Genomic DNA, 18,078 nt, shown 5'->3' on the forward strand with positions numbered 1-18,078 from the left:
CCTGTGTTATAGACTTAAAAATACACTCAGATTACAAGAGTTTATGACTCTAATACATTTTGTTTCCCTATTTTAAATGCTTTAATAACCTCTAATTTTGTGTTTAACTGAAAAATTATGCCATAGATGAGTACCAATTTTACCTGCTGTATTTCATGTTTATATATGTTTAGTTACTGACGTACATATGTATGTGTTATACAGATACATGTTCCTATATATAGATGGAAGACTTTGAGGCTGGCTTTCAACTCTACCACTTGTTATGAAAGTAACAAACATTTATTAAAGATTTGTTGGGCAACAGACACCATAGTAGGTTGCTTTGCAGACATTGTCACCTTTAATTCACTTGAGGCCAATATAAGGTATATGCAGCCTGTCCCGAAAATGTGCAGCCATTTTTAATATAATGAGAATGGTTTGCCTGACACCAATGTAACCTGGCAGCCAATGAGAGAAGGAGAGGGGACTGGAATGCACTTGCGTGAACAATGACAACTTCACTGTACTAGTCAGTGGAGGTGGTAAATGCTGCCGAGTGGACCTGTGTACTGTGTGGCTGTCACATTTAAAATGAGCAAGTAGAGCAATGTATCTGCATCAGATTTTATGTTAAGCTTGAACATTCCTCTGCGGAAGCTATTTCAGTGATTCAGAAGGCCCTGGCTATGGGCAACTGGTGGTTGGCAGCTTCATCATGAAGACATACCTGCTCGTGTATCACGTCTCATGCAGACCTTTTTGGCAAAACATCAAAGCACTCAGGTGACTCACCTGCCCTACAGCCCAGAGTTGGTGCCCTGAGACTTCTGGCTTTTCCCCAAACTAAAATCACCTTTGAAAGGGAAGGGATTTCAGACTATCAGTGAGATTTAGAAAAATATGATGGAGCAGCTATTGTCAATTGGGAGAATTGTGTGAGGTCCCCAGGTGCCTACTTTGAAGGGAACTGAGGTGTCATTGTCCTATGTACAATGTTTCTTGTATCTTGCATCCTCTTCAGTAAATGTGTTTATTTCTCATATTGCATGGCTGGATACTTTCTGGACAGACCTTGTGTGGTGTTAGTTTACCATTTTGTGGTGGAGGAAATAATGCTTAGTTATGGAAGTCTATCCCATTTCCTCCGTGGATGTTGGCATGTGTCTGCCCATTATGCTTTGGCTGCGAAGCCCTCACACTGTGGAAGCGCTGTGCCGAGGAGGCAGACTCATCCTCCTTGACTTGAGGTGTTCTGGAAGTGGGCTGAGGCTCTGCTCATCGTCTCGGGGTTCTCAGGTGGCGCCATGAGGGATCTAGTTGGAGGAGGGATTTGGAGGAAGGAGGAAGAAGGGATTCTGTCCTGCGCAAGTGAAAATTAATCAAGGCTACAGTGGGGTGAGTGTGGGGTGGGGCATCGTGGATTAGATCAAAGAGACTGTAGTGGGCAACAGGTCTGGCAGAGGAGGGCCTAGAGCGCCTGGGTGGGGAATTTGAACCTGACTTAAGCAGGTCACAGAGTCAACATAGCTTCCTGGGGGTCCCTGTGGAGCATGTGGTCAGTCCTGACTGTTCCCCACCCCTGCATTCATTGTTACCCGACTTTGGCAAGCCTATTACACACCTCGGCATCATGCTCTAGGGAGTGAGTGAGTCACAGCTCTTGGCCTTGCCTTTCACATTGTCTGCTTCCCAGGACCTCTGCTGGACGGGAGGAGGGCTTGACCCTGATTTGTCTTCCTGTGGGGAACAGATCCAGTGTGAGGCTGTCCCTTCCTTTCAGACTTCTGTAGTCCTGGTGACTACATCTTACATCTTCCTCTCTATGTTCTTTCCCTAGTATTATTGATAGAATATTTTTCCCTGGTTTTTCTCAGGAGACTGAAAAAAAGTCAGGAGACTCAGGAGACTTTCCTCCTCCCTTTTCATTTGGCTTTGTTTTCTGTGGGAATTGGGAATTGCTTTTTACAAACGGCTGTAGGTGACCTTAGAAGCTGAGAAGAGCACTGGGCTGCTAGTTAGACTCAGCCAGGCCGGGGAGAGATTTGTATCTCACATCCTGTCTCAGTGTTTTACGGCTTTCCCTTCCTTCTGCGGGGAGCCTTCCCTAACTTCCGTGTTCCTTTGGGGCTGCTCCCTCCCCAGGGCTTTCTGGATGGTTTGGGGACCCCCAACGCTAGGGAAATGGGGGAGGTTTCGCAATAAAAATGGACTTTTGGCAATGTCATGGCCGAATTAAGAAACCTTTATAGCTTTGTTACGGTCGTGATAAAACACCAACAGCCAGCCCTATTTTTAATAGGAAATAAAGCCTAGCATGCTTACAGTAGGAAAAACGGCAGTCTTTTAGCTGCTCTATCATGATGAGAGGGGACGAAAAGGGCTGGAGAGGAACAGCACAAAGGAGGGAAGAGGGGGAGATGGGACCAGATGCGAGGAGAGAGGCGAGGAGCGAGTGCCCTCACAGGAACGCACAGGTCTGCTCAGGAATGGGAGGAAGACTCCCAGCCATCCGTATTGCAACAGCATCCTGTCGATTTTTTTCTTTGGAATCATTCTGTTAGAAAAACCGCCAACCAAAAAAGGAATACACAGGAAAGTACTTACTGCGTTTCTAAATACCATGGAGAAATCATCAAATTAAAAGCCCTCAAGAACGCGCATGTAGGGATTCTGCTTCCCAGCCTCCTTTTCCTGAGTAGCACACGCAGTATTCGGACCCCGGGCATCTCTCTGTTCCCTGGGCCTGTGTCCGAGCTGGGGTGTTTGCTTCCTCACTTGGGGCATCAGCACCAGGTCAGTGCTGAGTTTGTTCTCAGTCTTTTCGTTTTTCCAAAGGAAGGTCTGTGATAGTCTCCGGCTGCCGTGTTTAATGCTGGGCCGGTCACTATGGCCAGGCTAAGCCTTGGAGCTTATGGTGTTAGAAAGGGGACCATGGGTGGTGCCCTGCGGCCCGCATCCATTCACTGTGATGTCAGATGACCCTGCAGGGCAGGCTCGGTTTCAGTCTAGTGGCCAAAGTCAGCAGCGGCAGCAGCATCAAGTTCATTTTCAGTGCAGTTCTACCGAGATCACCTCTTATTTACAAAACCAGGACAGTGTCCCCTGCAAGTCCCCTCCCCTCCTGCCTGGATAGCTGGATAGTGAGGAGCCTACAAGTAGAAAGGATGCACCAACCTAAAACTGAGAAGGAAGCCTTTGTTCCTTCCTTAACCATATAAATTGGGCGATATGAACACAAGAGGTTTTGGAAAGAGGTTCCAAACAAGAGGTTAAGAAGTTGGAAAAGCCAGGGGCCCTAAGGGCTTTTTTTTTTTTTTTTTTTTTTTAACTAAGAGTCAGATTTCTCAGAACCTAAAAAGTTTACCTGGAGATGCTGTGGTTTTTATCTTAAATAGGCACAGACTTGATGAGGAAATTCTGGGTTAGAAAAACCTTGTCATTCTGTCTTCGTAATTCTTCATTTTTCCTTCCATGAAAGGCAATAAGATGTGATTTTGCAGCCTGCCTGCAGGTTATTATGCAATGCATGTTTGCAAATATTTGAGCTCATAGTCAGAGGACAAAATGATGTATTTGCAGCCAAATAATGACTTTTTAAAAGAAAGAAAAGTTATTTTCGATGAAGTGCTTTATTCTGTTCACCAAAGTCCATCTTTAAACTCCATGGTCAGAGGTAAGAAGCAGATGCTCACCCCGTGACTTCTCACATGGGAGGCATTTTTTTTCTTCATACATTTGGAAGTCTGAGTAGCTGGGGTAAGATGACTCAGCTTATATAACCTCACCTTTGTCACTCTAACAGTGTGTCTGTCTTTCTCTGTCTTCATGGATCCCCTTCTGGCTCATGGGGCAGACCCAGGGTCCCTCAACTTCCTGAGGGTCCACCAGGGGCTCCTCCTGACGTGGTCACGGAATCTGCCCGGTTGGTGGTACTGTCCACCTGGGCACACTCTGACCTTTCTAGTTTTCTCGCAGCCCCATGGAATCTGATCCTTCCAGGTGTCTGATACTTTCCTGCGATGCTGATCAGAGATCTCCAGATGTCCTTTGTGCTTGTGTGAGGTTGGTCATGCTTCCCTACCCCTCCCAGTGTAGCTGTTAAACCTGAGCTGAGGGGAGTCCTGGCCACAGCCCCCTTCCACACACATACAGTCTCTTAAATACATGAGAGAGCCATGCTCTTTCTTCCTCTCTCTCTCTCTCTCTCTCTCTCTCACACACACACACACACACACACACAGTCATATACACACACAAGAGACACACACACACACACACACACAGACAGACAGTCATATACACACACAAGAGATACTGCTAAAGTTTCTCATCAGGACAGTGAGAGGATGATGGTAAGTGACGTGTGGTATATAAAATAGGGTGGCAGAGGGGGAGACATTAACAGGAATGGGAAGCTAGGGGGCCAGTGCAGTATCACAGCTGTGAGACTTTCAAATGTATGGAGAAAAAAATGCCTCCCATGTGAGCAGTCACGGGGTGAGCATCTGCTTTTTTTACCTCTGACCATGGAGTTTAAAGATGGACTTTGGTGAATAGAATAAAGCACTCCATCGAAAAGAACTTTTCTTTCTTTTAAAAAATCATTATTTGGCTGCAAATACATCATTTGGTCCTCTGACTGTGAGCTCAAATATCTACAAACATGCACTGCAGCTGTGAGGTTGCTCAAGAGTTGCAGTAGAAACAGAATATGGAATGGAAATACCAAGATGGTTTGAAGAACAGCTTCCTAGGATTGGGTTTCTGGATATGGAATCAAAAAGGGGGTCACAGTTTTGAATCCGAGCAGCTAGGAACATAGCATTGCTTCTGGCGAGAGGAGAGAAGTTGGAAATCAGGGTTCCTTGGCAGGAAAGCGTTGACACACTGGTTTTGAGATGAAGGCAGTGTCCCCAAGGAGACCTGAGTGCTGCCGAGATGCCAGGTGCTCCAGCGAGTGCTGGCCGGTGAGCTCTCTGATCTCAGTCATTGGCATGTCACTGCCATGGGAGGTACTCAGATGACCCACACGTGGATGAGAGCTGGAGTGCTTTTGGGGTTAAACAATAGAAAATCACAAAATCCTGTCTTGAAGAAGTGGCCAGGTCGTGTTAAAGATGCTCCCAATATTCACCAGCCACATTCCTGATACTTCCCGCAGCCATTGCGGGACACTGGAACCAGGGAAAGCCTTCCTCGCGAGGACTTGCATTCATTTCTCTGTCGTTAACCAAAGGCTGTGTGCGCTGCTTTCTGAAGCCACACACTCACTTCTCCATGGAAGTGGAGTTTTTAAAGGCAGTCATGTCATCCTGTGCAAGCTGTACGTGATGGTTTCCACAGGTAGTCCTGAGGACATAGTTTGCGATTCCTCATCCTACAAGTTACCACCTCCTCTGCCCATCTTGTATGAACACTAGTAATATGGCAGCCTCCTGGGACATAGTGTCTCTTTTCCACAAATCCCACCTCTGATTCACTAGTGCTCTGGGTGCTGGCACAAATCAAGCTGGTAATCCACTAATCGCCCCACATTTTGTTCATGCCTCCGTGTTTGCCAGTTTCCTCCAGTCCGTGACTCTGGGATCGTTTCACCCCTGAAGGCAGGGCTTTGCAAATTCCCCCATTGATTTCAGGCTAGAGTTCCAACCTCAGGATAATCACGAATTTTACTTTGGCCATTCATCATATTAATCTGTTAGCCTTGGTTTGATTTGACATTCATTTAATAAGCAGAGCTCGTTTGTGTCATTGACCCAAATGTGAACAGAGGCGAGGGATGCATATGCCAGTGCAGTGTGCAGAGTGACATGGGTAAGTCTAGGCTTGTAAGGGTCACTTCGGCGCAGCTAGTGAGAGGACACCTGACTGTACCGCCATTCAGCCTCCTTTCTTCCCTGAGTTGACAGAGCCTTCCTGGAGTCAAGTTTTGCTGCCTTTGGTGGTAAGTGTGGAGCTTTAGCGTCAAACACACTTGTGTGGTTCTTTGGGTGGATTATTTTTTCATCTTTCAAATGAAGACAATAGTCTATAAAATAGAATAATGGTAGCGAGGAATGTGTAAACCAATGAGCATTTTTCCTGCACACAAGTGTCCAGCGTTTTGAGCTGACTCCTCTTTTTCCACGAATCCACCAGCTTCTTAACTGTTAAAAAAGACGATGGCTCAGTTTTCTGGACCTGCTCACCTGCAAATGGGTGGGCCCAGTGTTCTCCTCGCCCTTCCCGAATGCTCAGGAGACATTTGTCCCCAGATCCTCAGCAACATGTCGACAGGGATGAATGGTGGATTTAGTGAAGTGGAGGGTATGATTTTTGGACTTCGTCTTTAATTCTTTTGTGAAAATTAGGGTAGTTAACACTTTATAGACTTTTACCAACTCTTCTGTTTTCTCCCTGCTGTCTGTGGTCTTAAGATCTAATAATTTCAACTTTGCCCTGTTTGAGGTGCCTGAATTGTAAATTCTCAGAGCATCAAATATTATGCTCAGTTATTCTTCATAGTATTATGAAGGATTCTTTTAACCGCCGTGTCTAAATGTGAAAAGTGAAATGCCGTTTCTGTCTCACTAAGCACGACGGTGTGAACTCCTGTTCTCACTGTGATGGCCGACAGTTGTGGTCTCACTGAAGTGAGTCTCTCTGGAGTCACAGCACTGCCCGAGGCTTGCACTCTGTGCCTTCGGGTCTTCACACCGGGAAGCAGACACCATGTGCCTTCATTGGAATCATTTCACTTTCTGTAGAATGCTTGTTAAGATTTTGCATCTGGCTTCTGCCCGGGAAAGGAAACCTTTAGGCTTTAAAATGTTTCCAGTGACTGACACAGTCAATATGTTTTGTGTGGGTAAAACTTTTATTCACTCCTTTTTCCTCATTGTGTTTTTTATTTTTTGTGGGGCGGAGGGTTGCAGTTTAAGTCAAAGTATTAAGTTTACTGATTCTTTGCTCAGTGGTGTGGTTTTTCCAATGGACTTAGGAAACACATTCTTCATTGCTTTTATCCTGCTTTGTATTTCGAGCATTCCATTGACTCTTTCTTATAGTTTCTCTCTGCTGAAATTTCTTATCTGTTCATGCATGCTGTCCACCTTTCCAATAGAGTCATTAACGTAGTAATTATGGAATCTCATACTTCCAACATTGAGCCAAATTTGGGTCTGGTTCTGTTGATTGCTTTGCTTTTAGACAGCGGGGCTGAAAATTTGGAGCTCCCCTGCTTTGTTGTACGTCTTGTAGGTTTTGGTTGAAAGCTCCGTGCCTGGCTGCCTACCTTTCCAGTGGCTGCTCCCTTCCTCCGTGGGGTTGCTGCTGTTCTGGTTATTTGACTGTGCACACCCAGGTCTGCACTATGGGGGGACATTGTCAGGTCTCTGGCTCACTCCTCAATCCTCTTCATGGCTGGCATCAAGGTCATGGGAGAGCACCAGTGAGCGGATGCCAATTTCCTTAGTGTCTGTAGCTCCCAGGGGTTCCATACTCATGATGGTCCATGCTTGGCCTTTAGCAGTTTGCTAAAACTATTATCTGTTTTTTTCTTCCTGCTTGGTATGGAGGCTCCATCTTCCTTCCCTACTCTGCCCCCAAAGGGCCATTGCTGGTGGCCCACCCTCACCTGGTTGGAGGAAAGCTGTGCCTCCTTAGAGTCCAGGCTACTTGGTTGCCATAAAATGCCAGCTTTCTAATGGACTCAAGGAAAGTTATGATTTCAATGATTATTTGGCTTTTCTTATTGTTAGGTTTGGAGTAACATTCCTTGTGGTTTTCTAAGTAGAAGCCAGAGGTCTAATTTTATAGATTTAAAAGCACATTAAATATATTCAGTACCGTGAGATCTACTCAATTAGTGAATTCTATGGCATTTCTTAGTTTAATCTTTCTAAATTACTTGAATGGTGTATATTATTCTTAGAAATTTAGATTAAAAGTAATTTTTATGATGTAGTAAATGATAACAGATTGAGAAGAAAAACAGCTAAAGTTTATTGGTATAATGTGAAATCTATTATTAAAAATAATCCTTTAAAACTTTTATTGATTTTTTTATGATTATAAGAGTAATATACTCTCTTGTGGAAAACTTTAGAATTATAAAAAAAAGTAAGACTCACTTGAAGTACTATATATGTATAATAATTGTTAAGTTCACACATTTTCTTCTGATTTTTCTTTAAATTTTTCTCACACAGCTACTAAAAATACATTTAAAGTATGTTTATGTTTCATTATAATATTTTAAAAACATGTTTAATGCCTATATAATATTCAATCATGTGAATGTATTATAATTCATCTGACTTGTCCTCATATTTAAATAATCAAATTGTTTCTGATTCTGTGCAATATTTAAAGAGCTTAATTGGTTCTACTTTTATAAAAACATATTTAGTGAATGAGGCTGTCTTTAATTTTTTCTATGTATATCAATGTTTCATTAGGTAAAAATTCTGAAACTCCTCAAGTTTTAATGGCATATTCATATAATTGTGTTAGGGATATTGTGGGTGCAAAGAGCCAGCTTCCCTTTGGGACTGTTGATGGCCATTCTGCTGGCTATTTGACTATTACACCGAGAAAAGTAATTCTCACTTTTCTGATCTCTTGGATGCCCCTCATGTGAGGATAACCTCAGTAGAAGAAAAAAGAAGAGGGGAGAATTTTACTAGTCATTGTTTTAGGAAGGTATCAGAGAAAGAGACCAGGGGTTCAGGCCAACTTTATAGGGACTAGCAAGTCATGGGGACCCCAGGGTCCAGGATGGGTCTCTAGCCACAGGGTAGGACCAGAGGAAATAGAGGCTTCTGGGAGCCAGCCCGTAAGTGGCCTTGCGGGCTCAGGTTTGCCTTAGCCATGCTGCTGACACCATCCCCATACACCTCCCTACCTGCCAGCACTCACCTGTCCAGCCTCCTCCATCCACTCTAAGGAGATGGGATTTGGTTGCCAAACTGTTCCTAATAGCACATTCACTGAACCTGAGGCTCAGTTCTCGTCCACTACCGTGATTCCAGGGCTGGTATTTACTTAAAGTTTTTTAACCTTGATTATTGTTTAGAAGAGAATGTCACATTTCCCCAAGGCTTACATTTTTGCATAAAGAGGAAAAATGGGGTTCCCATACTAGAGTAGAAAGAATCAGACTGGCCAATGCTTTTTCTTTCTTTCTACTTCTTCCAGAAATTAGTGGCAAGTTACATAGCATCCTAGAACATGAGATTTTTGCATCTGAAAATAGGGATGCCACTACCTGCAAAAGTACCCAACTCTGTTGGCTTTCCCTTCTTCGAGTTGTTCCTTGAGGCCATATTTTAGTGCAGAGTTTCGGTATTCCTTAGTTAGCAATGACAGAATGGATTTATATTACCTGTGGTCCCTGTGGTCCCTGACTCTTCATAGTTACAATGAATATCCTAAGGAAAAGTTAGCAAAGTGGAGGTTTTCTGGTCTTGTCCACTTTTAGTCATTCTTTTTTTTTTTATCTTTAGAGGGGAAGGGAAGGAGAGAGGGAGAGAAATATCAATGTATGGTTGCCTCTCGTGCATCCCCTGTCAGGAACTGGGAACTGGCCTGCAACCCAGGCATGTGCCCTGACTGGGAATTGAACCGCAATCATGTGGTTTGCAAGCTTGCGCTCAATCCACTGAGCTACACCAGCCAGGGCTAGTCACCATTCTTTAAAAAACAAAACAAAACAAAACAAAAATCCTCCAGCTAAGCCCCAGAATTTTATCTTCATAGAAAAAAAAGTTCATTGGTAGCACTGTTTATCATTTTGACATTTGTCTTAATTATTTTTGAACAGTCTGCTGTATTTAACGTTCTGCAGGATTTCCTATCCACTAACTAGTAAAATCTTAAGGGGTCCCCAGCCTTGTATTTGGCCTTTGACATTCACCACAAAGCTGGTTCTTAAGCAAATCTGCCATCAGGCCTTAAGGCCAGCACATGGATTTGGTGTAGGTGACTTCCTGTTCTAGCAGGTATGCCAGCCCTGGTGTCTACACCGATCCTCCAGGGACACCTGAAAGCCAAGGCCCAGAGCTGGGTGCTCAGGAGACATATTTGGGCATACACTTTATTTCTGACAAGACCCACCTGTTTTGCTGACAGAGTCTTTGAAGGGGGAAGCTATGGATTGTGGGTTATCTGTTGGACTGTTAGATACCAGTTACAAAGACTTTAGGCCTCATCTGAGATTTTTGTGCTTCTGAGCTTAAGTATATGTCATTGGAATGAAGTGTTTAATTAAGAAGTTCTTAAAGATGAGTGAGACACTTGAATTTTTCTGTTGTTAAAATGCTTAGACATTCTTAGTTCCTTCTGGTAAGCTTGTAAACAGTGGCAAAGCTTTGTAGGTCAAGTTATCTCACCAATTTTGAATTCAGTTTTAATAACCAGCATCCGCTCCTATAACACATATTTATGCTATTTTAAGTGGAAATGAAACAAATAGAATGAAGCATGTTTTTCTAACTCCCTTTGTGATTTCAATCCTGAAGTTTTGGAAATTGTTCTCTTTTTATGGTTGTTGAATTTTTAGAAAAGGAGTAGGAATCTGGAGACTTTTTGGAATACTTTTATTTCTACTTAATAAGCAGCATATTTGACCTGCTAAGTATAGTTCTTGGGTTTCTCTAAGTACAATAAAACATTCAGGGAGTTTCAGTTCACTTTCAAGTGCAAAATTATTGAGGAAAATTGCCGTTTCCTGGTGAACTGTACCCATCTGGTGGGTACAGTTCATCTAAAACCTGGACACCTGGGTTTTGTACAGGCTGACTCCATACCCTCCCTATGGGCTGACCCAGAAAGTGGGAAAAATACCCCCAAACAGCCAAGAACCCTATCGACACCATCCTGCTCCCCTCCATCCCAGCCTCCCTGGCAGGGACAGGACGCTGGAGCCCTGAGTTGTTTATACAGTCTGGAGTCACAGTCCCCTGACTGAGGCCCGACGAATGGCACGTCCCTGGTTAGAGGCCTTTCTGTCCCTCTGAGGATGCGTGGGCTCTGTTTCATGCTGAGTAGGACCAGAGAGGGGGAATTGAGAGCGGCAGCGGGAAGGAGGGCTCAGTCCAGTCAACCGCGAATGTGCCAAAAACACATGAGAAGCACAACATTTCTCAGCCGCTGTCTTATCCTGCCCTCGCTGCTCCCCCACGAAGGGCTCGTCTCGGATTCCTGTTATAGACGGTCATTTAGCTGTGTGTTTTAAGCAGTATAAAGCATAGTTTCCTAGAATGAACAGTGTTAAACTAGAACACTAGCGTTACCTAGAAGGCAGTTACATTAAAAAGTTAAGTGGAGTGTGGCCCAAAGGCTGCATCTAGATCCTCAGTGTCTCCTCCAGCCCCAAGGGGGTGGAGTCGGTTGTGTGAGCAGGAACTCAAAGTCCGTCACATAGCTTTTCCACTCCATGGAAACCCAGAAGGTGGCCCGATCAGTTCTGAACCTCTCTGGCTGACTTTCTCCCTCACTATAATGGCTGTCTGCTGGGAAGGGCTTTCTGTCCTCAGAGACGTAGCTCTGAGGGTGTCGGTATGGGCAGCACTCTCCATTGTGTAGGTGTGGAGGTGTTCTGGGTTCTCTCTCAGTAGTGGGATGACCACGTCCTTGAAGGCAGGGCCATGCCTTCTTAACTCCCTTTCAGCACCTCCTTGGGTGCTGAGCATGTGGAAGGTGCAGAAGGTATTGAAAGAAGAAACAGCATCTTTGGGTTGGAAGGGACCTTAAATGGTGCAGACAGTCCACCCCCATCCAGGCTCTGAATTCCTTCAGCAATGACCTTGGCGAGTGGCCACTCACAACCTCCAAATGCAAGAGTTTGCACTTCATGCATCAGCCCTGCTTCTGAGGCTGACTCTTTCATGACTGGCTGCTTTATCTTTCTAAGCAATCGATCATCCATAAGAACGAGAATCAATTCTGACTGATTTTCCCTTGGTGCTAGACATATGAGCATGTGTTTGAGCTTCTAAGGCATTTCAAGGAGACTGTTCATTAGACCATGAAGGAGCACCAGGCAGAGCTGAAAAGGAGGCAATTCAGACCAAAATGACACTGCCACCTCTTGCAGAGAAGCCTCCAGTGAGTGTCTGAGCCACGCGGTGCTGTGTGCGCCGGCGGCAGCTGTGCGGCTCCTTCCCACCCTCCTCGTTCGTGATCCTCGCTCTTGGTGCGGCGGTGGACCTGCCTTACAGACCTATCATAGGGCTCTGCTCCACCCCTTTCAGCGGGTGTGGGCTGAGGGCCTCAGTAGCCACTTCCATTAGAGTGTCTGAGATAAGTGCAGGTGACCCCAAGTGTGAATTTGTAAGAGCTCTGAGATGAGCAGTGTCTGTGGACTTGGAGGAACGGGCGTGTGGCTGCTGCAAGGTGTTGGAGGGTTTTCACTGCATTCCCCATTCCCCAGGGCATCAGACTGAGTGCTTTCTGGGTGAGTGAGGGAGTGACGCAGAGGTCTTTCGAAGTAATGCCCTTTTGTTACTGTCAAGTTCAGGCAGTGATGCTAATAAGGTATTTCTGAGGAGGAGGCCTGCTGGATGTGTTTTGATGTTAATATTCCAATGCCCTCTCTTTTCTGACGTGGTTTAAGTACCTAATATGCTTAGTGTTAATTTTATATAGTAAGTCTTCCAAACACATATAAACATAAACTTAGACTCAACTGAAGCCAAGTGCATAGGAATCTGAAATCGTGAATCAGAAGAATTTGAGGATCCGAGCTCTCCCATCTTTTTAATTACAGTGGCAAAAAAAAAGCTCCCCACAGATTCTTCATAGCCAAGGAGAAGAAGACACATGAATAGGCATGTTGGGACCAACAGAGAAAGATTTGCTAGAAAACAGTGGTTTCTTAGTTGGACAGCCTAGGAACGGAGAGTGACTAAGAGATTCTGGGTCCTGGGACCATGTCGGCCAAGGCCCCGTGACCACAGAGATGCTCAAAAGAAAGCTTGATGAGATGGGCGTGAGGGGCCCCTGCTGAGAGCAGCTAACGGGGGAGCTGGGTTGGGCAGCGGCCAGGTTCTTTCCCAGGAAGACACTGAGAAGGCTTAAACCACATAATGACAGTCCGCCCACTGAGGAAGTCACCAAGCCTGGACTTGCTGGGTGTTTTATTTACTTGAAGAAATTTCTTCGGCTCTAAATGTACAAAGATAGTGCAGTTCATTATGCCATGCCTTCTCTTCTTAACCCCAACCTTATAATTGGTGAGAAAAACACTGTGGAATTTAGTTTATTCCTTCTCAGGCAACAGAGGACCAAATGCAAGACTCAGGTTCTGAAGGTGAAGTGCCCTAAACTTAAGAGCTGAAAGCCCTCCAAACTTAATCCCCAGTGTGGTAAGGACGTAATTGTGAAGTTCAAGGTGCTGCTTGTCCTCAGGATAATTGTGCAGGGGCCTTGGCTTTGCTGGGGTCTGTGGCAGGGTGAGGAAATGGGAGCCGGGGCCAGGGTGACTTGCTTCACACAGTATAAGGGGGACGGACTCGAAGACGAAGGCACTGTGGGAAGGGCATGCCCTCCTGCCTTCCTGCGTGGTGCCGACTGAGCATCTGGGGCACAGATGCTATTTCCAGGGTCTCATTAAACGTCTCTGCCATAGGGGCTTATGTTCTAGTCGGGGGCCACAGAGGAGAATCAGGTGAACAAATGTGTGTGCAACAATTTCAGGTCATAGTAAGGGATGTGGAGAACATTGAGGGATGTGAGAATGACCAGGGGCTCCTGTAGATGAAGATGTCAGGAAGACATCTCCCTTGAGGGGAAATTGCTCAGGCCTGAAGGATAGGGCAAGGCCACTCCATGGTGACTGGTTAGGGAATAGCCAACAAGAAGACTCTCAACCATAAACACACCTCAGCACGTTAAAAACATATAGTCACATGACTAAAGAAAGGTGGGGGCAAACTAGGCAGGAGGGAGAAGGACAGGACCTAAGCCCTGCAAAAGTGGGTTGTCTCATGAGAGCGCTGCAGAGCTGGTGGGGGTTCGAGAGTGTGGTCGTCTGGCTCCTATTTGGTGACAGGATTGCTGGGGACAAGGCTGGATGTATATACTTAGGAAGCTGTCACAGTGGTCCAGGGCAGACAGGGAGGTAGAGAGGTGGATGGAGCCAGGGCGGCTCTTGAAGCAAGTTCTGTCACACTGGCCAATGGATCTGTTGTGATAACAGGGTGCGTGAAGTTCAGGGTGACTCTCACCTGCCACTCAGGGAGTGGTGGGTCCTTGGAATGAGATGGGGACTGTGCAAGGAACAGGCTGGGAGTGGTAGTTGGGAGGGAGTGAGTGTGAATAAAATTCAAGAGTTCTCTTTTGGCCACATTGAATATGAAGTGCCTGTTAGCATCCAAGTGGGGGTGTCAGGGGTCAGGTGAGTGTGCAGTCCCCTGGACCAGGAGTTTGGTCAAGCCTGGGAAGCAGCAGTGAGCACTGAGTCACAGGTGGGACTTCAAACTGAGAGGCTTTGAGGAAGGAGAAGGAAAAGGCACAGGGGTGCACTCGGAGGCCTCTTCTCACCTAGAGGTTGATGGAGCACCATTGAAGGAGCCAGCAAAGGGGTGGCCAGGCCATTCAGGTAGGAGCCTGGGTCAGCTGTGGTGGGGGAATACTGTTGCTGGAGAGGGCAATGAGTTGAGCTAAAAGGAGCACAGAGAAGAGGCCATTGGGTTTGACTGCGTGGAGGCCATGGGCAACCTTAATTAACAAGAGTACTTTACTGTGTGTGGTGGTGATAGAAGCTGTGCTGGATTCGGTTGAGGAGTCATTGTGAAGTGAAGAAGTGGAAGCAGAAGTGTGACAGCTCTTTTGAGAAGTTTCCCTATAAAGGGGAGCCGAACACCACAGGACTGGCTGGAGAGAGATGTGGATTCAAGAAAAAGACAGAGGTTGACTGGGGAGGCGTGACAGGAGACAAGGACAGTGGAGTGGAGGCCCTTGCATGATTTTGGAGAAACGACTTAGGGTGGGTGCGACTCTTATCCTGTTCCCTGTGGGGAGAGCACAGTGCTCTGGGTTCTCTGTAAAGTCTCCACGTGACCCTAGTATTTTGATATAAGATGCCTGCAAGAGGGCCTGGGTCTTCCTTGGGCTGCAAGTGGAGAGCCTGGAGCCAATTCTCCATACCTGTGGTGGTGGAGGTAAGGGTCCTTAATCGACTCATTCGTTCATTGAGGAAACCTGTCTGAGCCCACTCTGTGCCAATGCCATTCCAGGCCCTGCATACACAGTGCAAATAAGCCCCTCTGTCCTGTACGGGGTAGCTGCCTGTGGGGGACAGGGCACTGACAGACAAACCACTGGGGGTGAAGCAAGCAGGCTAGGTGGGCTTGTTTCTTAGATACATGGTTAGAATCCATTTACCGTAGATGGTTACTATGCGAGGGTCCCGAGGCGGAGGTGCTTGGAACAAGTGCATCTAGGCAAGGAGATGGTGGGTGAAGGTTGCAGCAGCGTCTGCGGGGACAGGGGCCGAGCTGACCTGGAGTCCCCCACGGCTGCCACAGTGCAGGGCTGGCTACACTGGACTTGGGCGTCTTGGGGATTTCTCTGGGTGAGTCACCTGTGACCCGTTTAAAGGAGGGACCCTGGGCTGTGTGTGGCCCTGAGACCAGCAAGTGTGGGTTTGAGGCACTGGATGGCCTTCTTTGCTCAGGTTTAACAACGAGATGTGGCTCAGATTCCTGCTCACGTGAGCTGGCTGTCGTGACGTTGAATAAGTCACCAAACCTCCTGGTCCCTGTGCCCTTACCAGAAAAATGAGAATTGTGATCATTCCTTCTTTACAATATTCTAGTCTTAAAAAAGCCAAGTACAGTAATTGCCCCTCCCCCTCATCTGTGGTTTTGCCTTCTGTGGTTTTAGTTACCCACAGTCAACTGTGGTCTGAAAATATTAAATGGAAGATTCCAGAAATAAGCAATTCATGACTTTTAAATTGCTTGCCGTGGTGTCTGAGTCTCATAGTGAAATCTTGTGCTGTCCTGCTATGTCCCCCCTGGGATATGAATAGAAATAACCCCTTCGTCCATGGTATCCACACTGAACATGGGCGCCCTGCCACCCACGTCATCACTTATAGCCATCTCGGTTTTTCAGAACAACGGTCACAGTGTTGCAGTGCTTGTGTTCCAGTCACCCTCACAGTAGCCGGACACTACGTCCTGAGGTGCACCTTATGCATCTCACTTCATCTCATCATGTAGGTCGGCCTTCTGCCATCCCACGTCATCACAGACAGGAGCATGAGTTTAGAACAGTAAGAGAGAGAGAGAGAGAGAGACCATCTTCATGTGACTTATGACAATGTGTTGCTATAGGTGTTCTTTTAATGATAAGTTATTATTGTTAATCTCTTAGTTTGCCTGATTTGTAAATTAAACTTTATTGTACATTTGCATGTAAAAGAAAAAACATATTATAAAAGGTTTGGTACCATCTGTGGGTTCAGACATCTACTTGGGATCTTGCAGTGCACCCCCATGGATGTGGGGGAGCTACTGTAACTGCTTCAGCAGCCCCTACCTGGGACGTTGAGAGACCATGGGGTCTGGGACCATGAACTCTGGGGCCAAAGGCCCTGGCTTCCAATTCTGGTGCTGCCTCCGGAGGCACCAATGAAGAACCATGTGTAAGTGGAGGAGAGCACCGGGCCTGCATCTAGCTCTGGGCGCCAGCTGCTGTTAGGAGCTGAGGCCTTCGGGTACACACGGTTGTGTCTGCCCCTGCGTCACGGTTTCTTTTCCACGCAGTTCCGCCTGGTGGTGAAGACAGCCCTGAAGCTGCTGCTGGTCTTTGTGGAGTACTCAGAGTCAAATGCGCCTCTCCTGGTCCAGGCTGTCTCTGCCGTCGACACGAAACGAGGTGAGTGGTCCCGGCCCCCTCATTTCATCAAGGTAAAAATATCTGATGTAGGAAGTCTTCTACTTTTCACGTGTTCAAAAGAGAATTAGGAATAAATAGTATTCCCTTAGTGTGGACTGCACACGGCAGGAAACATGTCGGGGCACAGTAAGTACGTGAGGACAGATGAGGTTTGGCAGCACTCATAGGCACACTCAGGGGCAGGCCTGACCCTGACCTTATCTTTATGCTCTGTCCCCAGCCCCTGCCACTGAACACACACAGGAGCAGCTGTTTCTCCTCTTTTCCCATCTTTCCCTGCTTATCTTGGCTCCTTCCTCCCCTCCTTTCACGCATGCTTTATCGGCTCTGACCCCTGGTCGTTCCCCTTCCTCTACCCCATGTCCCTTCCCTAATGGGGGTCCCTTACCATCTCTCACCTGGTGTGCCTTGCCTCCCTAAAGTGCTACCCCAGTCTTTGCTGCTGGAAGATTCTTCTAAAATACAAATTTGTTCACATCATTTGCCACCCAATACCTGCCAATGGCTCCCAGTGCCACCAGAATTAGGTCAGAGTTCTTCATCTGACCTGTGCCGTCCAGCCCCTGCCCCCCTGCCCCCCTGCCCTGCTGCCGTCCATCTCCCAGCTGGCCTGCACCACACCCTCCCGGCTCTGGGTCAGATGGCCATGTGCTCTCAAAGCTCCATGTGGCCCTCTTCTCTGCTGTGTCGTTTTCATGGCCCATCTCCCTTGAGTGCCCTGCCTGAGGACAGGCTGTCTGGCTCCCGGGCTCCCTGTTGGTGTCCCAGGCCTTAGTTGGCCTGCCTGACACACCTGCTGGAGTTGGCCTTGGACTTGGTTTAGCATGTACCATGCTGCGGCCCCTGTCACATTGTGAAGACTGAAACTAAGAGGTTCAGCCTTTTTCTTTTGTTTGGTCCTTTTAAAAAGGACCAAACAAAAAACAACTTTTGATTTTCTTCCCCAGTAAGATTTCTTCATATCATCATCATCATCATCCCAGCAAAACTCGAAAAACAAAAACTTGATAATGTTTATTTTTATGATTACAACAGTAATGCTCTATAAAGAAAATTTGCAAACAAACAAACAAACAAAAAAACCCAACAACAGTATAAAGAAGACAATAGGAAAATCACCTTTAATCTCACCAGACAGAAATAGTGTTGACACAGTGATGTGTTTCCTTATGGTTTCGTGTGTGTGCCGGTGTACGTGCTTACACA

The 18,078-nt window shown here is 46.4% G+C and overlaps 1 protein-coding gene across 8 annotated transcripts in view; it reads left to right on the forward strand.

Moving 5' to 3' along the window:
* The window catches only part of FHOD3 (formin homology 2 domain containing 3), a 438,646-nt gene that overhangs the window by 256,758 nt on the left and 163,810 nt on the right, over positions 1-18,078 (forward strand). For all 8 annotated transcript variants that reach the window (XM_037033114.1, XM_037033132.1, XM_037033123.1 and 5 more), the window contains exon 7: positions 16,740-16,851. In XM_037033114.1, the coding sequence (XP_036889009.1) occupies positions 16,740-16,851 (112 nt within the window). The remainder of the gene's footprint in view (positions 1-16,739; positions 16,852-18,078) is intronic.

Source organism: Sturnira hondurensis, unplaced genomic scaffold, assembly GCF_014824575.4.
Source record: "Sturnira hondurensis isolate 20B ecotype Veracruz unplaced genomic scaffold, ASM1482457v3 Scaffold0001872, whole genome shotgun sequence".
Taxonomy (NCBI): domain Eukaryota; kingdom Metazoa; phylum Chordata; class Mammalia; order Chiroptera; family Phyllostomidae; genus Sturnira; species Sturnira hondurensis.